Here is a 26,111-nt window from a genome sequence, read left to right as displayed (position 1 = left end):
GTCTTGCCAGTTTGTTTCGTCCTGTTCAGTTTTTCTGATACCCATTTTCAAATATTATCTTCCAGTGGCTAGATCGTTGTACAACATTTCATGTTGGCATCAATAGTGAACATCTTCCTCTTGTCCTTGATTTTAATTGCCAAGCTTCTGATGTTTTAGCTTTAGCATGACCCTGGGGCCACTTGTACTATTACTTATTTGACATTTTTCTTTAAATCAACTTGCTTTTTTTTTTTAAGATTTTTTTTTTAATTGGGGAAGGGGAACAGGACTTTATTGGGGAACAGTGTGTACTTCCAGGACTTTTTTTCCAAGTCAAGTTGTTGTTCTTTCAGTCTTAGTTGTGGAGGGTGCAGCTCAGCTCCGGGTCCAGTTGCCGTTACTAGTTGCAGGGGGCGCTGCCCACCGTCCCTTGCGGGAGTCGAACTGGCAACCTTGTGGTTGAGAGCCCACTGGCCCATGTGTGAATCGAACCGGCAGCCTTTGGAGTTAGGAGCATGGAGCTCTAACTGCCTGAGCCACCGGGCCAGCCCTCAACTTGCTTTTTCACTCAGCTCCACTCTAAGCAATCGATCGTCATGGGTTTTTTGTGCTGAATATGTTTTTATTATATGTCTACACACATTAAAACAAATACCTATTTAAACATCCTGTTTGAAAAGGTGCATTCACGCTCTGTGTTCTATCTGCACACAGGCAGAAAGAGAGAAACATACTGAACAATTTTGCCAGTTTCGTCCAGAGCATTTCAGTGCCACGTTCTTCCTCAAACAGTCAGGGTTCACCCTGAAATGTCTAAATATACTTTTCAGTTGCCAAGCATGGAACATACTATATATTGGTTGTAGAAAACCAAAAGTGCTCACTTATAAGAGAAGAGGGTTAACCTGGCCACTTGCAGTAAAAGGAAGCGCTTCTAAGCTTGAGAACCCCAGGCCTGGGTCCAGTTTTTCTCCTTTCTGGTTGCACAAGTCGGCTATAATCTGTGGCTTCCGCCGATTGAAACCCATGATCGGAAAAGTTCCTGTTTTGCTCACACTTACGTCACAGCCTCTGCGTGTTCCTACAGTAAAACATCCCGGGAAAACAGCCTTGTTTCTCGCCCCCCGGGGCTCCCATTGTGAATATCTTGTTTTTCTCCTCTGTGTACATAATGAGACGATAGTCTTTGTAGGCTGCCCTTTGTCTAGTTTTTGGTGTCAGAAATACACGAGCATCTTAAAAGGGGCTGATACATTTGATGTCCCTTTTCTAGGCCCTAGAAAGTTTTGTGTGGTGATAGCTATCATACGAGGTCTGACAATTAAGTTCACGAACTCATCCTAGAAAAACTGCTACAGACCTCATTGCTGAATATCCCTACAGTCACCTTCTAAGTACTCCCCTTGGGAAGCTATGCACCGATGCCAGTGCCTAGTCCACCCTTCAAAGCAATTTTGGAACTCTTTCTCTGGAATGGCCATCAGAGCTGTCATCATATTACCCTTGACGTCCTGAATGTCATCAAAATATCTTCCTTTCAATATTTCCTTTATCTTCGGGTAAAGAAAGAAGTCACTGGGGGCCAGATCAGGTGAGTAGGGAGGGTGTTCCAATACAGTTATTTGTTTACTGGCTAAAACTCCCTCACAGACAGTGCTATGTGAGTTGGTGTATTGTCGTGATGCAAGAGCCATGAATTATTGGCAAAAAGTTCAGGTCGTCTCACTTTTTCATGCAGTTTTTCAACACTTTCAAATAGTAAACTTGGTTAACTGTTTGTCCAGTTGTACAAATTCATGACAAATAATCTCTCTGATTTCAAAAAAAGGATAGCAACATTGTTGCCAAAACTTCATGAACTTACTTGTCAGACCTCGTAGGTGTATTGTAATTGTAAGTCTAATAGGAATTACCTACTGTTGACAGTTCTTTATTTCCATCCTGTGACGTCCAGCCCCCAAACTCCAGGATCTCAGTTGTGTATCAGTCAAGACATTAACTGTGAGTAACAAAAACAAAACTTAAAAAAAAAAAAAAAAAAAGAGAATGAAGTGTGGTTGAAACAGAGGAAGAGTTCATTTTCTCTTACAAGTGTGCAGGGGTTGCTGGCCCGGGGTGTCAGGTGAGTCGCCAATTTCCTGCCACTTTACTTCTGTGAATCACTACAAGAGCTGAAAGAGAAAAGGAGGAAAGCCAGAAGGAGGGAGGGACGGACCGCCAGCAGAAATCGCTGGCACCCATCGGGGGCAAACGTTACCTGCGAGCCCTGCAGACGCCCTAGTAGTGTCTGTGTCCCGACCTCCTTAGGTGACCGCCATCCCAACACAGCACGCTCTCATCTCTGGTGCGACTGGAGAATCTTCTCTTCCGCTCTGTCCTCTGGAGCAGTTTGTACGGAAAGAGTTGCTGTGTTACCGTACTTGGAGGATTTTTCAATTGCCCTGAAATCAAGCAGGCCTGGGAACGCTGAGTTTTGAAACGACTGGTTTTGATTTAATTTAGTGATTCTAAGTCTGGTCCACCTATGTCTCCTGTGTGTGTATGTGTGTGTGTATATGCAGCTTCCACACATTTTTAATTCCCTCCATATTGACATCTATGCCGCCAGGTCTCCAAACACTACCTCACAAATCAACTTTTACAGCAGAACCACTTGAAGAAACTTTGTTTTGTCGGTGACAGAAAACACACAGGGAGCGGGCGTGAACTTGACATAATTTCTCTAGACTGTCTCTGGGAGAACTCACCTACTTACGTATCTTCAGTTTATGCCTCCGAAAATGACAGGCTTAACCTTATGTCGCCTAAGCTATCAACTGCAATTTCTAGATAACGCCACTTTTAAAGTTCAAGCAGGACCTTGTTACGGGCTGAGTTGCATCCCCTCAAAGTTCGTGTGTCCAACTCCTGACCCCCAGCACCTCAGAATGTGACCACATTTGGACATAGAGAGAGGTGATTCAGGTGAAATGAGGTCACTGGGGTGGGCCCTCATCCACTGTGACTTGGGTCCTCATAAGCAGAGGTCAGGACACAGATACACACAGAGTGATGACCATGTGGGGACACAGGGAGGAGACGGCCGTCCACACGCTGAGGACAGAGGCCGCAGGGAACCAACCCTGCTGACACCTGGCTCTCGGACTCCAGCCTCCAGGGCTGGGGACAGCGAGTGTCTGTGGTTTAACAAACGCTGTGGCATTTGTTATGGTGGCTAAGCAGATTCATACAGCCCTCAAACTCAATGAGGCCACGGTGGAACTCACCGTCTTCCCCTCAGCATGTTTCTTCTGCTTTCGTTAGGGTGTTAGTGTGGTCTCCCTTCCCGTCACTCGGCCTCTAAAAGTTCACATCGCCTCCCACCCGCTTCCTTCCTTTCTTATGATGAGATGGCCTAATAAGAGCGTTTTCTTCTGGGCTCTTCCCTTTTCACTTCTCATGTGGGGTAAGGCTGGCCCATTTGTGCCCTCCTACTCAGTCAGCATCGCGCCATTTCACCCCCACCTGCACGAGGCAGTCTAGCGGTCATGGAGTCTAGACCCTTCTGCCGTCTGGAGGATTTACCCTTCTCTACTGCTCCTTCTGCAGCCTCATCTTCCTCAGATCCGGTGGGTTGTTAGTTTCCATAACATACCTATGCTTTCCCCCAGATCACACCTTATCTGCATTGTGTCCAATTCCTAAAATAGCTTCCCTTCCAGCACCTGCCCTCTTGTGTCCTACCCATCCTTTAGGACCCCTTCCTCCAGGGAGCTGTCTTTGATTGCACCTGCCAGGTGTCGTTACTCCAGCCTCTAAGGTGTGTGTTTTCTCCCTCCCTATAAGAATTGTTTCATGCTAACTTGTGCCGTACACATGTGTTTTCTTTCCTCTCTCCGCCGCTAGCCTTGGGGACAAGGGAGCATTCATTTGACAGAGCCTTCCGCCAGCCAGCATTGCTTTGCACAATACCAACCAAGAACCACCCCACATTGTCTTAATTTTGCAGTTGAGGAAATTTAGGCCGGAAGGTGGGTGCAGTCATGAGTAACCGAGTCAGAGGACTTAAGTCTCATCTTCTAAATCCTTACACAGCAGGATGAAATGTAGTCAGAATGACAAACCTTGAAGACATGTTCCATGAAAGAAGCTGGATTTTGAAAGACCACATGTTGTCTGCTTCTATTTCTATGAAATGTCCAGAATGGGCAAATCCACAGACAAAAAGTCGGCCAGTGTTTGCCAGGGACTGGGGGAGAGGCGACGGGGAGGGACCGCTAGCAGGTCTGGGGTTTCTTTTTGGGGTGATGGAAACATTCTGGAATGAGGTAGTGGTAATAGCTGCACAATCTTGTGAACATACTGAAAACACTGATTTGTATAATTTAAAATAGTGAATTTTATCATATGTGAGTTATAGGTCAATAAAATAAAAGAAAGCCCATATCATCTTTTCTTACTGCCGAATAGTATTCCATTGTGTATATATACCACAACTTCTTTATCCATTCATCTATCAAAGGACATTTTGGTTGTTTCCATGTCTTGGCCACTGTAAACAAAGCTGCAATGAACATTGGAGCACACGTGTCTTTACGTATAAATGTTTTCAGATTTTTTGGGTAGATACCCAGGAGACGGATTGCTGGGTCATATGGTAATTCTATTCGTAATTTTTTGAGGAACCTCCACACTGCCTTCCATATGATATAGGAACATTTGTGACAACATGGATGGACTTTTAGAGTGTAATGCTGAGCGAAATAAGACAGAAAAGGCAGAGAACCATGTGATTTCACTGATATGTGGTATATAAACCAAAAACAACAAAAGAACAAGACAAACAAATGAGAAACAGAAACTCATAGACACAGGCAATAGTTTAGTGGCTACCAGAGGGTAAGGGGGGTGGGGGGTGGGAGATGAAGGTAAAGGGGATCAAATATATGGTGATGGAAGGAGAACTGACTCTGGGTGGTGAACACACAATGGGATTTATAGATGATGTAATACAGAATTGTACACCTGAAATCTGTGTAATTTTACTAACATTTGTCATCCCAATAAATTAAAAAAATAATAATAATAAAAAAGAAAGCCCAGTGCCTTCCTGGACTACGAGAGCCTTCCTTCCCGAGAAGGCTTCCTGCCATGGCTTGCTGTTCTGCACCTGGCCTCCCGTCTTCTCCGCAGGCTGCCCTTCTGCCCGAAGCCCTGACCCCTGCTCTCTGCATCCTTTCACTTGGGGTGTCCTCCTGACCCTGCTGTCCTCAGCTCAGGAGTCACCGCCCCAAGAGGCCTCCTACTCTCCACGTCGGGTTGTATTGACCCACGTACATGCTGTGCTTTTTTGGGTGCAGAAATGCTCCCTGACCTGACAGCTGTCTGCTCCCCTCTCCCCCCACCCCAAACTGCTCACCTCTCCCCTGACTTCTTTGATTGGGGCGCCCAGGTTCTAGAATTCAAGTGATGGAGTTTTTCAGAGCAAACACATATGCTTGATGGGAAGGTCATTGTCCCAAATAGAAGACCATGGACCCCAGACAGGTGTCTCCAGGGGTGACACGTGGAATGATTGACAGCTCGCTATATCCCTGGGTTAAACTTCCCATGAAGACCTCACAGGGGGAGTTATGGCAGCTTCCAGGACCCACCTTACGGCCCATTTCACTGGCCTTGTCCTACTTCTTGTTTTCACTTTTGGAGGAGAATATACAGAGGGTGCCAAAAAAAATGTATACACATTTTAAGAAAGGAAAACTGTGGGGGCCGGCCTGGTGGCTCAGGCGGTTAGAGCTCCGTGCTCCTAACTCCGAAGGCTACCGGTTCGATTCCCACATGGGCCAGTGGGCTCTCAACCACAAGGTTGCCAGTTCAATTCCTCGACTCCCGCAAGGGATGGTCGGCTGTGCCCCCTGCAACTAGCAACGGCAACTGGACCTGGAGCTGAGCTGCGCCCTCCACAACTAAGACTGAAAGAACAACAACTTGAAGCTGAACAGAACCCCCCACAACTAAGATTGAAAGGACAACAATTTGACCATTGTTCCCCAATAAAGTCCTGTTCCCCTTCCCCAATAAAATCTTTAAAAAAAAAAGAAAAAAAAAGAAAAAAAAAGGAAAACTGTGTTAAACTTATAATACTCAATATATACCGATAACAAAAGGTGATTACACGTTACACTTGACTTCTGCAATGACAAGAGGTGCTCAAAGTGGTTGCCATCAGCGTCCAGACACTTCTGATTACGACGAACTATTGCTTGAGCAACACTGACCAAAGTGTCCACTTATCTACATTTTTTGGCACCCCCAGTATTTATGGTATATTCTTCTAGACATCCACACTTTTCACATTTAGCAGTTAAGCCATGCTTGTCTAATTACGGTGGGTTTTCCGTGTTTTGTTTTGGATTTAGTGTTTCTACACCACTTGCCTCTCCCCGCCACTAGTTTTCCATTCCTTGCCTTCCTGTTGGCGTCTGCGTCATGACTGGTACCTTGAGCTCGTATATTAATATATGACAGGACACCTGGAGGGGCAGGGACTGATAAAGGTACAGCTGGTCCTGGGGACACCATGCGTTGAAGCCTTCCCCAGTGGCGTGGGATGGAAGCAAATCCGTGTCACTGCAGGTTTAGGGCTTTGGATGGATGATGACAATGACTGAGACAAATCAGGGAAGCAAGCCAGTTGAGAGGAAGGGGGACAGTGAGGTGAGTCATGAGCAAGGACAGAGGAAGATAAGCAGAGCCGCGGTGCAGAAATGCCAAGACTGGGAGGGTGGGTGATGGGCGGGGCGAGCCAGCCTAGACCCCCACCCTGGGATCTCCTCCATCCCATCCTGTCTGCAAGTCTCCCTGGGCTCCGGACTGCGTCCACAGGGGGCTCTGCTGAGACTCAGGAGCATGACAGGCAGAGAGCCGGGGAAGCGCTTGCTTCAAGAGTGAGTTAAGGCGGGTGGGGGGTGGGGGGTGGGAGATGAGGGTAAGGGGGATCGAATATATGGTGATGGAAGGAGAACTGACTCTGGGTGATGAACACACAATGGGATTTATAGATGATGTAATACAGAATTGTATACCTGAAATCTATGTAATTTCACTAACAATTGTCACCCCAATAAATTTAATAAAAAAAAAAAAAAAAGAGTGAGTTAAAAATCATTCTCTTTATTTCAGCCTTTTTTTTGGGGAAGGAACTAGACTTAAAAGATCCCTCTCCCTTGAAATGTGAAACGAGACTCGTTGACATTCCTCCAGGTAGGGAGTGGCTGAGCTCCGGCTCCAGGTCACCAGTGAGGGGCACACGGGGTCCTGGCGGGCGGGCCCTCCCCACGGACCCGGCATCAGTCCATGCCATCCAGGTTCTGCCGCTCCTGCCTCTCCAGCTGGAGAACCTGGGAAGAGAAGTCACGTGAAAACAGCGTCCACGGCAGACGTTTCACCACTACACAGTAGTCACGGACCTGAAAAAGCAGGTTACGAACGGTGTCTACAAGGCACTAAACGTGGTTGAATGCAGACACGTGCACGGAAAAGTCTGGAAGGGGCTGCCGCCACATCCACGTGGTCACTCCGGGGGGAAGACCACAGGCGATTTACACCTTTATATCTCTGTGTCTTCTCGGGTTTCTACATTTGTTGATCTGGCTGTAGAGCCTCTGAACCCCATTCCTGGTTTGGGGGAACCCATCGCTGAGTGCATGCCGAAGGAGCCAAGCCCCGCCTGCTGCTAACTCTTCCCTGGGGGAGGGGGTGTCCCGCACTCTTCAGGACACTGAGCAGCCTCCCGGGAGGGGACTCCACCACAGAGGCGCCAGGGCACAGACCCCGTTCCCCAGGTGTGACAACCAAAAACATCTCCAGACATGGCCTGATGTCCCCGAGGTGACAACACCTCACCCTGAGGACTCACAGTGCTCCCTTGTGCATCTCCCGTTTACATGTCGCCTCCTCAGACACCCCCTGACCACCAGACAGAAAGTGGGCTCCTGCCAGCCCCCAGCGTTCTTGAGCTCAGCGTTGCACTGCCCAGCGTATCACTTTCGGTGTATCCCTATGTCACTCATGGGCCGTCCTTCTCCTCCCAGCAGGTTAGCACTGGGGAGGGGGCTGCATGTAACTTGCTGTCTGTCGTGCAGAAGGGAAGGGGGGAGGCCCTATACCTTCCTTTATTCTATTGTTCATTCACTAGAAAAAGCAAAAGCAGGGTGGTTTAGAAGATGGCACAGCCAGTTGTCTGGACAGGATGGGAACTGGCCTATGACACAGCCCGCCCCGCCACCACTTTGGGGGCTCAGACCCAGTAGGTACAGCACAGCCCAAAGTGCACGTGCCAAATTCTGACCGGCTTTAAACATGCTGGTCCCTTTGCAGAAATAAGGATGGTATAAAAATGCCGTCCTCAATGGAAAGGAGCTGCTATTTCCTCCATGGGTCTTTCACGTGAGAGGAATGGTTTTTGCCGGATTTACCTGATTTTCTATGCACCGAAACTGCCACGGCCAGCCAGCGTTGTACAGAAACGGCCGCAGGTCGAATCTGTTGTCGTCGGGGCTATAGTTTTCGGCGTGATACGCGGGGGTGAGCGTGGTCATTTTGTGTCTGTTCATGGAATACTTGGAGAAAAACCGCTTCACTTTGTCAGCCACCTGGTGGGCGGGGAACGCACAAGGCATCACGTCCGCGAAGCGGGAGGGATCTGAGGCCGGGGTTCTTCCCCGTGTCACTCTGGGCCGTGCGAGCTCACGGTTCCCTGTCACACCTGAGTGTCCAGAAGGCAGGACTGGACACAGCCAGAGCTCGGGCCTGGGCGGCTGGGGGAGTTACAACACTGTGGGCTCCTGACAGTAGCACCCCAGGATACTGCATCGGGGGACCTGAGCGGGGTTCCAGGAGGCCCTGTGGGGACCACCATGTCTGCAGGCTTCCGCTCTAACAAGCTAGCAGAAAAGCAATGATCTTCCGACCTCAACGCTTATACTCTGCCCCCCAAAAAAGAAGGGAGCAGCTTGCTTGCTACGGGGTGGTCGAGCTCCAGGGCCGGGGGAAGGCCTGGGAGCGGGCAGTAGTCAGAGCATTATGGTTGGGAGGTCACACCGCACATACTTGCCCCTGCGAGTTGAAGCCCCCGTGGAACGTCAGGTGCCGTGTACCTGTCGTGGGCTGCAGCTGTCTTTCCACATGTGGAGCAGTTTGCAGAACATGCTGTAGGGCCCCGTCTTGGCGACCTTCCGGAGCCTTCCGTAGACCGACAGCTCTGCGTATGTCATCCCCATGTCTTCCTGTGGAGCAAAGAGCACTGAAAGCTTTGTGTGCAGACGGGAACCGAGACACAGGGGACGGGTCAAAGGGCCAGGAGCAGATGCTGAGTGAGGCCTCGTATCCCCACACCAATGGGCTGACGAGGAGGTAGGACTCACAAAAAATGACGAAGAGCCCGACATTTGGTTTTGAGGACTGGGATGGGGGACTGTGGCCCCCACAAAAGATATGTCCACGTCTGAAGCCTCAGAACCTACAAATTGTGAATTTATTTAGAAAAGGGGTCTTTGCAGATGTAATTACGGATCTCAAGATGAGATGACCCCGGCTGGATTCGAGGTGGGTCTTAAATCCAGTGACAGTTATAAGAGACAAAAGAGGAGAAGACGCAGAGAGGAGACCAGGTGAAGAAGGCCACGAGCCCAGGGACGCCAGGAGCCCCCAGAAGCTGGAGGAGGCAGGAAGGACCCTCCCTGGAGCCTTAGGTGAGGGGAAGGGGAGTGAGGCCCCACAACACTTTGATTCCGGACTTCCGGGCCTCAGAACCGGGAGAGAACACAGTTCTGTGGGTTAAGCCATCCAGTCTGGGGTGTTTAGTTACAGCAGCCCCAGGAAACCAGCACAAGCCTCCATGTCCGGCCCTGGGCCCTGCCTCAGTGAGCCCGTCTCCCTGAAGGATGGAAGACGCAGAGAAAAGGCACCGGGCACGCGGAAAGCTGGGCCACGTCAGAGGCTGAGGGAAGCCTCAAGCCTACTCACAAGTCAGCATCACACCGAGGTTTACGCGAGCTGAACCCTTTTTCAACATTGGCTCCAATCCTCTCTCAATTCCTGTCCCAGAACAGACAGCCAGAGACTTCTCAGGGAGACAGACGGTGATGCTGGCACTTGGTGACACAGCAGGACAGCTCTGACCTCTGCCTGGGGGCCTCCTGTGACCGGGCCCAGCCTCCTCCCACTGCCACCCAGGCCTTCCCTCAGGCCTCAGCTCCAATGTCACCACCTTGGGAGGCCTGTCCCGATCCCTTTCTAAGGGACACTGCCACCATCGGGTCACCCGGGTTGGTTTTGTGGACGGACTCATAGCCACCTGGGGCCATCACGGTTACTTCCTGATTGTCTGTCCCCTCCAGGGGACGGTGAGCATTTTGGGGAAAGTGACCATATGTGTCTCGCTCACCACTGAGCTGGCAGCACGTGATGGGTCCTGGCACAGGACCTCCTTTACTGCTTCCTTTTGCATGAAATATTTTCTAGTGTGACACTTTAATTCCTTAAATCCAACAATAATAGGTGGAGAGTTCAATTCCCCACTTTTAACAATGGCTAGAACGAGACAAAAAAAAAAATCACCCAGGGATGGAAGGCCTGCACACTACAAACCAACTGGACCTAGCAGACATCTACACAACACTCCAGTTGACAAGCACACACGTTCTTCTCACGGGCAGTGGACAATCTCCAGCACAGACCACAGGCTCAGCCGTAAGACAGGCCTCAGTACATTTCAAAACACTGAAATCACACAAAGTGTGCTCACTGACCATAATGACACAGAATTAGAAATGCAGTAACAGGAAGACATTTCAGAAATTCACATGTATGTGGAAATTAAGAAGCGCCCTCTGAAAAAGCCAATGGGTCAAAGAAGAAATCATAGGAAAACCAGAACATACTTGAAATGCGTTAAAATGAGGACGCAACACACCAAAACCTATGAGCTGCGGTGGAAATGGCGCTGAGAGAGAAACTTACAGTTGTAAACACCTATATCTAAATCAGTAACGGAAACTCCCATCTTCCAACATACGGAAAAGAGCAAACGAAACCTAAAGCACGTAAAAGAAAGGAAATAAGAAGGATAGAGGGGAAGTTAGTGACATAGAGAATAGAAAAACAGTAGAGAAAATCAGTGTGTTTCTAGACACTGGCAATGAATACTCAAAAATGAAATTAAGAAGAAAGTTCCATTTATAATGATAGCACCTACAAGAATAAGTTACTTAAGAAATAAATTTAACAAAAGAAGTGTACCATATACTCTGAAAATTAAAAACCATTGTTGAAGGACATTCACAAAGATTGAAGAAAATGGGAAGACACCCCACGTTCATAGGTCAGAGGTCTGAAGAGTATTAAGATAGCAACAACCACCAAACTGATCGACAGATTCAATGGAATAAAAATCCAAGCTGGATTTTTCTGCAATAACTGACAAGCTGATCTAAAAATTCATATAGAAATTCAAGGGACACAGAATTTCCAAAATTATCTTGAAAAAGAACCAAGGAGAGGATTTATACTTCCTGGTCTCCAAACTTACTATAAAGTTACAGTAATGAAGACTGTGGTTCTGAAAAACAAACACAGACACACAGGTCAGGGAACAGAATCCAGAAATAAACCCTCACATTTATAGTCAACTGATGTTCAACCAAGATGCCCAGACAACTCACCAGGAGAAAGAACTGTCTTTTCAACAAATGGTGCTGGCACACTTGGATTTCCACAAGCGAAAGGATGGACTCTGGATCCCTTCCTCACACCATTCACAAAAGCTAACTCAACTAGGTCATAGACCTCAATATAAGGGCCCAAACTATCAAGCTCTTGGAAGAAAATACAAGAGTAAATCTCTGTGACTAAAGGAGCTGGAGGCAGGAAGGTCAGTTGTCACGGATCTTATGACAGTCCACGGTCACTTCCATCCATGTCCACTACAGCTGCAAACTGCAGTCTATGACCCCAACCAGCCCGATCGTTCAAGGCCACCACGGGATAGAAGGGCCCACAGAGATTCTTCTCTGAGGTCACCCAACAGCACATGCGGACACTCCCCTCGTCCACGCTCTCCCTCCCCACTCACCTCATCCCCTCCTCCTCTCAGGCCTCAACCTCCACATAGCTGAGTGCAAAGGTCAAAGGCCAGCAGTGGACTGATGCTGAGCCCGGCTCCCAGGCCAGGAACCCAGCAATGGAGCACGGTTCCCCAGGGCAGAAGGGAGGTCGTGGAGGAACCCAGCACAGACACATCAGGAGTAGGGAGATGGGGAGAAGCATGGTGACAAAGCCACCACCATTACCTCGTCAGTCTGGGATACTTGTCCGTCGGTCAAGGGCTCCAGCTCTGCGGTGGCCGGCGCTGCCAGAATGCTACAGCCAAGACACACAGTCAGTTACGGCAACTGGGTACTAATCAATCCAACAGATACTATTAAAACACCAGACTCTCTGTGCAGCTTGGAGACGGACAGCGGCATCAGACTTCCCAGCCCGATGGAGGATGGGCGGTGAGGGGACGAGGGAGGCAGCGGCTGCCTGATCTGGCCAGAGCCATGGGACTGGGGAGCAAGAACAAGGAGGGAGGAAGGAAGGGGGTGGCCTGGGTGTGGGACCCCAAGTGCCTGCTGAACGGCAGGACTGCTTTCATCAGCTGGTAGGGAGAGATGGGAGGTGGCTGAGTGGGGTGAGGGGAGCCTGGGGCTCTGCGGGGACATGGCCGCATCCCTGGCCTTGAGGGTGGCGCTCACCCCTGCAGGGCGGGGAGCTGGAAGTGCTCAATGCAGTACTGGATGAAGGCTCTCAGGTCCGTCTTGCTGATCCCGCCTATGGGGTTGATGTCAGCACTGGAGCTGTCGTACTTGGTCAGGTAGCCGAGGAGGCTGCAGCGAGAGAACACGTGGTCTGGGCAGTGGGCCCGCCAACCTGGGGGCTGGGCCGTCCAGCCCCCCATCATCCCAAGACTTGCTTCCCCCAGAGTTTGGCCAACCGGAGGGTCTCGGAGACATGTGGTACGACTGGGTAGACCGTGACAGGGGCAGAGCTGCCAATGACCGAGGGGAGGTGTTCGGGGCCAGACGAGACGTGGGGCCAGGAAACAGGTCTGTCCTGAGCAGGGCAGGGTGGAGCCCAGCGCCAGGGCCACCTGCACACCTGTCCACTCCTAGATGCCTCCTACGGTGGGCGAAGAGTGGCCCCCAAAGATGCTCACGTCCTACCCCAGAACCTGTGACGGTGTGACCTTACAGAGCATAAGGGACCTGCAGCTGTGATCAGGTGAGGATCCTGAGACGAGGCTTTTGTCCTGGATTTCTGGGTGGGCCCTAAGTGTAACCCGAAGGGTCCTTAAACGTGGAACAAAGAGGTGGGGGGGTCAGGGTCAGAGGGAGCTGTGACCACAGAGGACAGGCACAGACATGCTGCAGCGCTGGCTTTACAGACGCAGGAGGGGCCACGAAGCCAAGGGATGTGGCACGTCCAGAAGCTGGAAATGGCCAGGAACAAACCCTCCTCTGCGCCGCCCAGAGGAACCAGCCCTGCGACACGCTGCTTTTAGCCCAGTGAGACCCATGTCGAACGTCGATCACACAGAAGTGCCAGAGGACACTCTGCTGTGGAAGCCACTGACTGGGCATTGGCTGCAGCAGCCGCAGGACACTCGGCCACCTTTCAGGGGACGCACCCCTCCCCACCTCCCACCCCCTAGCACCACGCAGGCACCATGTTCTCTCACAGGACCACTGGGTTACTGCAGGTCTCCATCCCCATCCCAAGCCCACCCACCTCCAAGGCCATCCCTGGCCACACCCATGTGGCTGTCTGAATCTCCTCAGTGCGGTCCTTCTTTACCAGGCCTTCCGGTGTCTGGCCCTGCTTATCTCACCAGGTGCCTTTCTCAACATTTTCAGAGCTCACACTTAAACACCGGCATCCCAGACAGCCGCTTCCCACTACCTGAAACACTCGCCTACACCTGATCTGGTTGAAAAGGCACCTGCCCTGTGAGCACCACTTGGCAGGAGCTGTTTCACGGATAAAGCCTTGAGAGAGGAAGGGTCTCACCTCAGGGCCTTTGCACAGGCTGTTTGAGCTGCATCTGCCCTCCTCACTGCCCGCAGACCTTTATAAACCAACAGTTCTCCGAGAGGCCTTCCTTGGGCACCCCATGTACAATCCCACACTCACAAACTCCCCCTTTCAGTTCTCTGTGCAATTTTCACATAATATGGGATTTGTTTTGTTATTATCTGTCTCCTTCCACTAGAGTAAAATGGGAATTATTTTTCTCTTTTGTTCACAGCACCAGGAATGCCTGGTACGTGGTAACTGTTTGATGCTTATCTGATGATGAGTGAATGGAACACAACAGGACCAAAAGCAGAATTAGAAGCAAGTAAGGCACAGAATTAGAAGCAACTTTTAAAAACAAATCAACATGATAGAAAACTATAAACCTGAGATTCTACCTCAACATGTAAAGGAAAAGGAGAAATGGCTATAACCAATGAGAAGACAGGGATGCAGCAAATAAAAATCGACCGGACACAGATATGATACAAATCGGACAGAAAAAGCACAATTACAATAATAGACAAAATGTTTCCCCAACGTGAGGAAGACTTCTGTCTACCCATGAGAGGCTTAGTAGCAAAGAGCAAAGAAAGAGGTGAATATTTAAGTGGGTGTCATAAATTTATTTTCTAAATAGACATCTAGAAATTTTAAGCACCTGGAACACAACCACTACCCAGAGAAAAAAATTTTTTTGCTAAAATATTAAATATCAGAAAACAATGGATAAGACTTGTGAAGGGGAATTGTTACAGTAACATAATTATGTAACAAATAAAATTCTTGTTCATTTACAAAAGCGAAACAAAGCAAAACACGCCAATATTCTCAACTACATCAGGGCTCAGAATACACACCAGCCATCAGACCCCTCCTGAAAAGTCATTCCCTTACAATAGCACCACAGGCAACAGACAAGCAATGAAATCTAACAAAATATGCATGGAGAGGGTGAGAATTGTTACCAGCTATAGGACGCTGATTTCAAATTTTTCTAATTAGGAAATAAAGTAGGAAATCAAAAGTCAAAAATATTTAACAGAGAACACATTTGCAGACACGCAAGGACGTAGAAAGATTAAAACACCCATACTATAGAGAGATGGATGGATGGATAAATGGTGGATGAATGGGTGGGTGGGTGGGTGGATGGAAGGGTGGGTAAGTAGATAGATGGATGGATGGATGGTCGGGTGGATGGTGGATGGATGGATGGATGGATGGATGTATAGATGGGTGGGTGGATGGATGGATGAATGGATGGTGGTAGATGGGTAGATGGCTACGTGGATGATGGACACACTGATGCATACAATAGAGGAATAAATGACAAATAAAGTTTCTGAAATTTCTCAGGTAACAAGGAACACCTACGAGCATCAAAGAGAACAACTGAGAGAAGCGGGGTTAGGAAATGGGGAAACTGAGGCTGGAGAAGTTCTCGCAGCCTCCACTGCTTGGCTTGAAGGTCAGATGAAATTTATCTGGAAAAACCTGAATTGTTTTTCAACCAGGGTGCAATATGAGAAAGAGAGTACTTTCTGTGCCCATCACAAATGATCTACCTGGTTTGGAGGTGACAACTTGGCACAGAGAACAGATGTAAGAGGCAGTGGAATTGCCGAGGACAAAAAGGCGATCCTAAACACGCAGCTCAGGGGTGGGGAGCGGGTTCCAGACACACGTGAAGGAAGAACCACAAAGCTGGGTGAGGGCAGGGGTGGGGGAGGGGAGGGAGCCAGAGGAAGGGCCAGTCTTCACAGCCACTGAAATGCTGGAGAAGAGATGCTACCGCAGGAGCCACACATGTCCTGCCAGACACGAGATGACAGATGCTGAGAGAGTCGGTGAGGTGCTGTGGAAGCACTCATGCTCTAAGATTCGGGGCACTCAGGACCCTTCCCGCTGCCCACCAGGCATACACACCTCTCGTCCACATTGGCGGACCCCAGCACCAGAAGTCCACCTCGAGCACCCCGAGACCAGAGGCTCAGCTGGGCAAAAAGATAGGCGACGACCATCCTCAGCCGAGCCTGGACGACAGGAGGGGAAACGTCACCCTGTGCAGGGGACACACGTGGGGGACACGTGTACTAACACCATGATCCCATCACAGCTCGAAAGAAAGGGTCTCCCCAAGCAACCTCTGGAAAACAGGAAAGTTAGAGGCATTTAGCAGCTTTCTGGTGTCCAAAGAAGACAGAGTAAGGTGTCCTGTGCATGCGCCTTGGGATGGCCCATCTCCATGGTGCCCGTGTATGCTCAGCGGTAGCCGTGTCAGAGATGGAAGGACCTGGAACCGGGCGCTGAGAGCGTGTCAGTGGCAGGACTGGGCTGCAAAGCCAGCTGGGAGAAATCTCGGCCACCTCGTCCCTTTACCACTGGAGTTTCTGAAGAAGGGGAAGGCCACCCATGTCCAGCAGAAAGGGGACAGAGAGAGGACAGCTCTGAGCAGCTGGATGGAGCCCAGGGCCCCTTTCCCTCCACCAGCTGACCAGTGTCCAGCTCCCCTGCCGTAGCCCGGGGGTAGGGCAGTATTTGAGCCTCTCACCGAAGATATAGGAAATGTACAGACACACAAATGAGTGTGCAATGCACACCTCACTCGTACCAACGCACACATTCTCACAGCCACATACACACTCATTCCTGCGTGCACACTCATTCACTCACAAATCTTCCCAACCCACATGTACTCTCACTTATAGCCCCATCTCACTCACAAACTTTCAAATTCACATACACAGTCATGCTCACACATGTGCACCCAACACATTCTCATAAACACCTCACGTTCTTACACATGCACACACATGCACCCACACTCACATACTCACACTCACTCCCATCTCACTCTCACAAGTTTTCATACTCAGTTATGCTCACACATACTTTCACTCATACACTCTCAGACACCTTACTCTTGCACTTACACACTCCAACTCCTGTACATGCTATCTCGCATCCCCTTACGCTTGCACGCTCACGCACGTACACATACACACGCAGACCCCTAACCTGTCCAGGAGGCTGCAGGATCAGAGTCTCTGATGAGGCACACGGGCCGCTGGCCCCAGCACCGGCCGTCCCCAGGGTCCCCCCACGTGGTGAGAATGGCAGGCGGGGAGCCACACCTGTACGTTCTGCAGGGCCAGGTTTTCCCTGCTGCTTCCTCCGTGAACGGCAAACAGAGGGCTTCTCCCCGTCACCAGGCTGAAGATGCCTATGACGGCCCTCACGGCGGGGTCGATGCTGAGACTGATGTGGTAGCTGAAGGACAAAGGGTGGGCATGGCGTGTGTGTGTGTGTGTGTGTGTGTGTGTATGCGTGTGTGTGTGTGCGTGTGTGTGTGTGTGCGTGTGTGTGTGCGTGCGTGTGTGTGTGTATGCGTGTGTGTGTGTGCGTGTGTGTGTGTATGTGTGTGTGTGTGTGTGTGTGTGCGTGCGTGCGTGTGTGTGCGTGCGTGCGTGTGTGTGTGTGTGCGCGCGCGCGCACAGGGAAGCACACATCACACAAAACCTACCACTTTAACCACTGTAATGTGCACAGTTCAGTGACAGTAGATTCACAAGGTTGTGCAGCCAGCACCTCTGTCTAGTTCCAGAACATTCCTATCACCCCAAAAGGAGGCCCTGTGCTCACTAGCAGTCACTCCCCATCGTCCTCTTCCAGCCCCTGACAATAATTACTCCACTTCCTATCTCTACGGATTTGCCTGTTCTGGACATTTCATAGAAATGGAATCACACAACAGGTGTCCTCCTGTGACAGGCTTGTTTCACTCAGCACAGTGTCCTCCAGGTCCAGCCACGTCGCAGCAGGTGTCAGGACGTCCTCCTTTTACGGCTGAATATGAGGTCGGACAATTAAGTTCATGAACTCATCCTAGAAAAAGTGCTCCATACCTCATTGCTGAATATCACTACAGTCACCTATGAAGGACTCCCCTTGGGAAGCTGTGCACCGACACTACTGCCTAGTCCATCTTTTAAAGCAATGTTGGAACTCTTTTTCTGGAATAGCCATCAGGGTTGTTGTTGTATTACCCTTGATGTCCTGAATGTCATCAAAATGTCTTCCTTTCAATATTTCTTTTATCTCTGGGTAAAGAAAGAAGTCATTGGGGGCCAGATCAGGTGAGTAGGGAGGGTGTTCCAATAGTTATTTGTTTACTGGCTAAAAACTCCCTCACAGACAGAGCTGTGTGAGCTGGTGCATTGTCGTGATGCAAGAGCCATGAATTGTTGGCGAAAGGTTCAGGTCGTCTAACTTTTTCACACAGACTTTTCAGCACTTCCACATAATGAACAATCCCTGATACAAAAAAAGGTTAGCAACATCGTTGCAACAAATTTGCGAACTTAATTGTCCGACCTCGTGGGACTACACTGCTACTATCCGTTCCTCTGTGGATGGACACCTGGGCTGTATCTACCTTGTGGCTGCTGCGAATGCTGCTGCTATGAGCATGGGGGTACAGAGTCCCCGTGGTCAGTCCCTTTGGGTGTAGACCCAGGAGTGGGCTTGCTGGGGGGCAGCTTTCAGCTGAGCTCAGCAAACAGGATGAGTGCCTCATTTTTTCCTAAGAGGCAGAATAAATGGAACACTTGGAATGGAACTACCTGTCCCTCTCTAGGGAGATGCCCTCTCGCCACCTTCCCCAGGCACAGGGCAGGCTGCACCTGGTCCCGTGCACATCGCCCTGGCAGCCTGTGCCTGGATGCAAGGGGGGGAAAGGCTGGGATCAGACAGCTAGGACTCAGGGTGGAACCGATGCAGTTTCCCTAAAATCTGGCTCAAACCAAGAAGGAATGAAAACCAGCTCCACTCTTGGATGTGCATTTTACCACAAACATCATCACAGGCGGAGCTTCCCGTGGTTACAGCCACTGGGTGTGCCCAACACCAGTGACCAACTCTACCTTCCAATCTGCTGGGCCAAGTCTCTGGCCCTGTCGTTCGTCTCCCGGGAGGAGTTCTCGCTGGCCATGTAGCATGTCGTCAGTAGGCGTCCACACAGCTCTCGGGGGTCCTCAGGGGTGTAGTTGATCTCGTTCACAATGGTCCGGACATCAGCCAGCACTTCTGGATCTGAAAACGGCCGGACAGAAGGGTGGCAGCCAGCTGCTGTGCGCAAGGCGTCTGCATAGCTAGTCTCTCTCCATCGCCCCAGGAATCTCGTCAGACAAGTAGCGTCAGCCCAGGGTCCCAGGTGTATATACTAAGGGGACATTCGATGGCACAGTGGGAGGCTTTGCCCGACCCCAGAGCCCTTGTGCCGTCCGTCGGGCCAGGCTGACAACAGACAGCAACAGCATGCACCTGTGGCTTCATGGACGCAGCCACATGGACCCAAACCCTTGGGAAGGGACGTTAATGGCCTTGCTGTCCCCAAGCCCCAGGACTTGGGCATGACGTTATGACATCTGAGCACGTCCGCAAAGCCTCCTCCGCCCATGACCTGAGTTTTTCCTCTGCTCCTCCCATAGATGGCCCGAGGGCTGACCCCTGGGGCCTTCCTCAGGCCACAGATGTCACCTACTTCCGTTCTTCACAGCCTCGCAGACCTGGTGGCACATGGAGTAGACGAGGCAGGCGGTGGCTGCGCTGTCCACCCCACCACTCAGGGGCAGGAAAAACCCCGCCTGCAACAGGCCAACCAAACGCAGGTGTGAGCAGAGCCTCGGGAAAGCAACGTGCCCAAAGCGTAGCCCAGCTCCACCTGCAAACCCTGATGAGTGCCCACAAAAATACAGACGGGCGTGATCCCAAACTGGCAGGTGATGGTGTCCCGTAACTCTGAATGTCAGTGGCAGGAGACCCTCCCCCATAGGACTCCACGATGGCCCCCGGCTGGTGGAGACCAAGCTCCCGACTGACTCAGAGTGAAGAAATGCTTTTGGTTGCTTGCATTTAAAAAACAAAATCGCTAGTCTGCCATGGAATAAAATGCAAACCAACCAGCAGAAGGAGCAAGTCAGCTAGTGAGATGCCGAAGTCTTACCTGTTGGCTGCGTCTTAGGAAGTCCCAGAGCCAGCAAGCAGGTCCAAGGCTGGGGAATAAAGGAAAGCATGAGGTGTGGGTACCGCTGACTCGGCGAGCAGCTTCCCTGGGGCAGGTGCCGAGGTGGAGGCCGTGAGAGCCGCCAGCAGAGATGGGCTCCCACAAGGCGCCAGCCTCTGTTTTAAGGACCTCACGTGAATGAACACATTTTAAGTCTTAAAAGAGCCCTGGCAGGTGGGTACTGTCATTAGCCCCCTTTTGAAATAGGAAAACTGAGTCACAGAAAGGAGAGGGCAGAGCCTTTGTCTCAAAGTCTCAGTGCAGGGAAGCGGTGGGGCTGGCGTGGCACCCGGTGGTGTGGGTGCAGCGTCCTCACCCTCAGCCCCGACGATGTGTGGCTGCCTCCTGACCAAGTGGCTGCCCGGGCAGGTTCTGAAAACCAGCCACCACGCCTGCTCCATGCGGTCCCCAGTGCAGAGCGGACAGCTGCAGTGCAGGGTGAGGGGGTGGCCCGCGGGGTCCCGCCTGCCCTGAAGGGGCCGCCCACCTGATCTCCTCGCCAGCACTGTGGTACTTCCACTCCACGGGCTCAGACAGTGGCTCTAGCAGGTCCTCGTGGCACGAGAGGGCAAAGTCCACCTTCACGCGGGGGTAGGGACTCACCCTGCTGGCCTGTGGATGGACAGGACGACACAATGACAACCTCTCTGTACCAAAACCCTCACAGGGTCCCGACACGGGCGGAGGAGCAGGACTCTGTCAGCCGTGGGACGTGCACGTCTGACCTGCCGCGGGAGACCCTTCACGCCTACCGGGACGGCTAGACTCAGAAAGACGGACGGTCACAAGTGTTGGAGCAGACGGAGGAGTAGGGACCCTCAGATGCACGTCACTGGTGAGAATGTAAGATGGGGTGCTGCTGTGGGAATGTCTGGCAGCTCCTCAAAAGATGAGGACATAGACCTACCACGTGACCCAGCAGTTCCACTCAAGAGAAATGGGAAAATGTATCCCCCAAATACCTGGGCACATGTTTGCAGCAGCATTAGTCACCACAGGCAAAACATGGTAACAACCCAAATGGTCAGCTGCAGATGAATAAACACACACACGTGGTCCATCCCATCAATGGAATATTATTTGGCCATAAAAAGGACGATGCACCGACACGTGATGACATGGATGGACCCTGAAGACACTGCGTTCGGTGAAAGAGGCCAGACACACAAGAGCACATGTTGTGTGATTCCCTTTACATGAAACATCCAGAACAGGCACATCCATGGACGGAAAATAGATCAGTGGTTGCCAGGGGCTGGGGAAGTGGGATGGGCAGTGACAGCCAATTGGTACTGGGTTTCTTTTCGGGATGCTAAAATGTTCTAACTGCTTATGGTAATAATGGCTGCATGGTACATGCGTGACTATGCCAAAGCCCACTGGGTCATGTGCTGAAACCAGTGAACTGTATGGTACGGGAATGGTATCTCAATAAAGCCGTTATTTACAAAAAAAAAAAAAAAGGGGGGGGTTTCTGGGTCCTCGACCAGTGTCCTACGTGGGTGTCTACTAACGCACTTACTGACAGGTTTCGGGATGAAATCTCCGCCCTGTAGCTTCTGACATCCTCCAAGTCCAACGTGGCGGTGAGAACTTCCTGCAGGAGTTTTCAAAGAGAGTGTGACTTTTTGTTTTTTACTCTCATGCGTGCAATTTGACTACTTTAGTAAGTGTGCCAAGTTGCACACAGCTGAGTCTCAGCTTCTAAGGCTGGGGCTGGGGACCTGTGGATTCCTAGGGGCCCAGGGAGAGGGGAAGGCCAGTGCTGCTGACGACCCAACGCCCTTCCCTCTTACTGCTGCCACAGAACCTCCACTGAATCCAGACACTTCCCAGTGACCTGTCATCACGGCACAGGACACAACAAATGTCTGCTGGGGGCTTCTGAGACAGTGTCTCTGTTCTGAAAGACCCATGGGAGCAAGGGCCCCTTTTCTGCCTTGGAACGTGGCTGTGTGGGGATGGGAAGGGCTGGAGCGGCTGCAGCTGTCCTGGTGAGGAGAGGCAAGCCGAGAAGGAAGGCCAAGCTGGCGAATGGCAGACAAGCAGAGCCAGAGCCCCAGTGACCACGCCAGCGTCCTGGCTTGGACATGCTGCGTGTGTTACAGGACGTGATACTTCCCTGCCTTTGACCTCAGATGAGGTGGGGGAGGGGAGGTTCTGCTGCTTGCAACACATAGCAGAAAAGAGAATGGCTTTAATTCGCAGATGTTATTCCTTTATGAAAAAAAATTTCCTAATCAAATCATGTTACTAGAATACTGCCTCACTACACGCAAGTGTGGGGCATAGGACAGCCGTGTCACCAGTGGGTGACATAGGACAGCCGTGGCCACTCTGCTCCTGCCACTTGGCCTGTGGACGCCTGCCTGTGTCAACACTGGGCCTCACTCAAGCTCAAAACCTCTGCAGAGAGAAAGAGAACAAGCATATGTGTCCCCTGGTTCTCCTGTCATTTCCCAAAGTGACGGGTCACCAAAGCCACCATACTCCTCGTGTGACAAAGCCAAGAAAACCTGGAGCTGCACACACAAAAATGAAAACCTGTGGAAAGTGCGGCTCTTTGCATGAGAATAAGGCCCCATTCCACTTCTTCCCCAAACTAGGTCGGCTTCAACACAACGTCTGATGGAGACGCCGAGAAGCACGTCCCCTAGAGAGGGCAGCGGGCTTGTGCTCAGAGCGGCAGGGCTGGGGGGGAAGGGCAGCTACGAGGCAACTCCCCACGCTGATTTCTCAGGTCTGGTCGTTTGAGGCAGATTATACAGGAAGTGGCAGAACTGCATTGCCTTCGGCCTGAGGACAGTGATGCCACCCCACGCCTGAACACTCGGGCAAAATCAGGGAATTCTAGCTTGAATGCCCCCTCTGGGGAACGTGAGGCAGAAGCCCTCAGGTGTCAGTGTGCTGAGGAATCATGTGGGTGCGTGCTACACATCCAGGTCCCTAGCGGTCCGACGTGGGGGGCCGGGTGGCCCCGGCACCTGCACGGACCCGCACACCTGCTTATCCTGCTGCAGCTGACCCCCACCCCACCTGCCAGTCAATCCCATCCCCAGGGTGCCTGTGGCTTTGCGTCTGGCCAAGTGTCTTAGCCAAACCAACCTGGACTGAGAGAAACGCAGCCATCTCTCAGAGCACAGGAATAAATACACTTAGCGACTCATGTCAACATGACCTTTCCCTTAACCCCCTTCCGTCTTTCTTACGGTTAGTACTGAGCAACGGGAGGCCTTGGGGACACTGTCACTTGGACAGCAGAGCCTGGAGGACCATTAGGAGGACATCCACAGGGAGACGAGTGTCCCTGCTGCCGTAGCTCAGGCTGCCGAACTCTCACCTTCCCTCTGTGCTAGGAAACATGACAGGGCTCTTTTCAAGGTCCCTTTCGCTCGGTCCACCTTGCAACTGAAGTTTGGTTTCTCAACCACTTCCTTGCCGACAAGCCGCTCTGACGGAACGCCAAGGACGTGAAACAGCAGGAGTTATGCCAGAGGGTCCTGGAGAACTTAGTATCAATTCTGTGACTCGAGCCTGGCCCCCTCCAGCAGAGTCGTCCCTAGAAACTCATTTCCTTAGCTGCCACCTGCCTCTGTGAAGGGGCATTTCCAATACTTGTTCCGTCCCCCAAAAAAACAAGAGGTGAAAGCAGCTGAATCCAAAGATGAGAAGGGCGATGTCCTGTGAGGGACCACTGTCACCCTCAGCGTCTGAGCCGTCGACAGTGACCCTCTTGCTCCGACCGACGTCCAGGCAGAACCAAAAGTGACTTTTTGTTGTATTTGCACAATCGGAATTCATGTTCATTTTGGCAGTGACAGCCGTTTTCCTTCTTTTTAGCTTCACAAAAACAAAAGTGAGGGCGACACAACTTTCTACAAGGACCTTTTCATCTTCTTATTTCCGAGTCGTGGCTTCCGGTCCCCACCAGCCATGGAATCATTTCGACACACCTGTCACATGCTCCTGGCGGAACCAGGGGTCACCCACCCTCTTGCTACTATAAAGCCTCCTCTCACATCTCCTGCTTGTTCACTCTGCTCCCAAGTGCCACCTCAGGGTGACCCTGCGTGACGTGGTGTCCTCCTCCCGGGCGGTGTGCGGGTGCGACTGATAAACCGCTGTGGGTCTCATCTGTCCAGTGTCGGTGCCGCGTGCTGTGTGGGGACCATCCCTGTACACGTGGGTGAGCACCCCGCCCTCACCAACCGGGTGAGGAGGAAACGAATGGGCAGGACACCCATGGGGGCCACACTACCTACCCTGGTAAAGGGGGGGGCACAGGAAATGGCCTCTGAATGAGAACCGGCTTGGAAAGGACCAAATGCCGCTCCCACAGGGGCACGCGAGCTCCTTACCACGTCGTCCAGAGAGAACTGGGACCCCTGAGCGAACACGCTGCCATTCATGGCGATCATGGCACAGCCGTCATAGTATAGCCGGTCCCCGTCACAGCCCTTCTGATTGGCCAACAGGTAAATCCCACCATTCTGGAAGACGCAGAGTGGGCAGTGGGGTGTCACAAGTGCCACTCACCTCTGCTCCCGCCAGCCCACAGACAAGAAGCTTGGCCGAGGTGGCTTCAGACCTGCCCCACCCCCACTAGGTCATGAGTGCCCCCCCCCACCAGAGGAGATGCATGCATATGGGGTCACACACAGCCGTGCAGTGATGGTATACTTGGCCTCCCAGGGTGGCAGGAGTTACGTCAACGTCTATTTCCCCTCCCAGCAGCCCCACAAGGCAGGCGCTGTCCTCTCCGTCACACGGGGAGACACGGAGTGCAGAGAAGACAGACAGACCCCCACCTGACGAAGCTGAGAGCCAAACCCAGCTTTGCTGATGCAAATCTATCTTGCAAGTAACAAGCCACATGGCCCGCGCTGTGTCACGCTGCCCAACAAAAGCGGCAAACTCGGGGGTGTTCCCTGCACCCCACCACGATGCCAATGGGTTCCTAGTCACCATGTCACGTGTCCAGAGACACAGCATGGTGGTCGAGGGCCCGGATGTTGGGGTGTGAGCCCAGCAGCCACTTGACTGCCATGTGCCCAGTGTCCTGCTCTAGAGAGGGGATGACAACAGTGCCCGCTCACAGGGTGGATGCGAGGGTGACTGAGGTCGGCTGGGCAAGGGATCCCCGGGAGGAGTCAGTGCATGCTTGCTGGGCCCTGGCCACATCGAGGGGCACCAATTAGCCACCGTGTGTGGGCACACTGTGTGCGAGGCCCTGGGGACCGGGAGTGTGCAACACAGCAAGGTGCCAGGCCTGGGTGTACACGCACGCTCCGGCGTCCCAGCCTGACGCCTACCTTGGCGGTGGCCATGGTCACTAGGTCCACCCTGGCGTGGGCTTTGCGCAGCACGTGGTGGCTGCCCGAGGCATTGGTGAAGATCTCCACGCCGTCCAGGCCCATGTCCACGTGCGGGCTGCAGGCGGAAGTGGGTCAAGAGAAGGGACCGCTGCACCCCCCAACCTGCCCTCCCAGGGCATCTCCACAGCCCGAGGTCATGACTCCAAGCCCAGGATGTTTGCAAATCCCAGACCTCCTGAGAGGCTCGGAGGGGCGGGCTGACCTGTGGGGCGTCCAGAGCTCCTCGCAGATCTCACTCCCAAGGCAGGTGTCCCGCGTGGCCAGCACTGCGTCTCCAAAGGGCACGGTTTCCTGCAGTTGGGAGACCAGAGCACATGAGACCCCCTGCCATCCCCGTCTGGGTTACTTACTGACCTAGGAGCCCAGACATCACTCAGAAGGGTTTCAGGAAGGCCTGAACGTGTCCTTCCTCCACTTGCAGCACACCCAGCCCAGGCGGCCCGGCGGCTGCTGGCATCTCCCTGCTCATCCTTATGGCTCTCTGCTCACACTTTCACCAGCCAGGACTTGCGCTCTGAGTGGCCTCGGAGCTTACTGTGGCTGGAAGAAACCGGCACAAATCGCCATCGTGGCTGGCGTTGTAACAGCTCTCA

The 26,111-nt window shown here is 51.9% G+C and overlaps 1 protein-coding gene across 4 annotated transcripts in view; it reads right to left on the bottom strand.

Annotated features, from left to right (window-relative positions):
- Positions 1-7,114: 7,114 nt before the first annotated feature.
- NADSYN1 (NAD synthetase 1) overlaps positions 7,115-26,111 on the bottom strand; it is a 30,166-nt gene continuing 11,169 nt past the window's right edge. For all 4 annotated transcript variants that reach the window (XM_019755672.3, XM_019755674.3, XM_074336896.2 and 1 more), the window contains exons 7-21: positions 25,721-25,809; positions 25,456-25,573; positions 24,502-24,633; positions 21,666-21,740; positions 20,631-20,755; positions 20,084-20,132; positions 19,622-19,724; positions 19,002-19,170; positions 17,214-17,349; positions 16,006-16,112; positions 12,759-12,890; positions 12,312-12,381; positions 9,120-9,248; positions 8,439-8,615; positions 7,115-7,361 (exon numbers count right to left, since the gene is read on the bottom strand). In XM_019755672.3, the coding sequence (XP_019611231.3) occupies positions 7,311-7,361; positions 8,439-8,615; positions 9,120-9,248; positions 12,312-12,381; positions 12,759-12,890; positions 16,006-16,112; positions 17,214-17,349; positions 19,002-19,170; positions 19,622-19,724; positions 20,084-20,132; positions 20,631-20,755; positions 21,666-21,740; positions 24,502-24,633; positions 25,456-25,573; positions 25,721-25,809 (1,662 nt within the window). In that variant the 3' untranslated portion in view covers positions 7,115-7,310. The remainder of the gene's footprint in view (positions 7,362-8,438; positions 8,616-9,119; positions 9,249-12,311; positions 12,382-12,758; positions 12,891-16,005; positions 16,113-17,213; positions 17,350-19,001; positions 19,171-19,621; positions 19,725-20,083; positions 20,133-20,630; positions 20,756-21,665; positions 21,741-24,501; positions 24,634-25,455; positions 25,574-25,720; positions 25,810-26,111) is intronic.

The sequence above is a fragment of the Rhinolophus sinicus genome, chromosome 14, assembly GCF_057876585.1.
Source record: "Rhinolophus sinicus isolate RSI-liver-muscle chromosome 14, RSI-T2T, whole genome shotgun sequence".
In the NCBI taxonomy this organism is placed as follows: Eukaryota; Metazoa; Chordata; class Mammalia; order Chiroptera; family Rhinolophidae; genus Rhinolophus; species Rhinolophus sinicus.
Note: the sequence above shows the minus strand (reverse complement) of the source record. Positions and strands in the feature narration are given on the sequence as shown.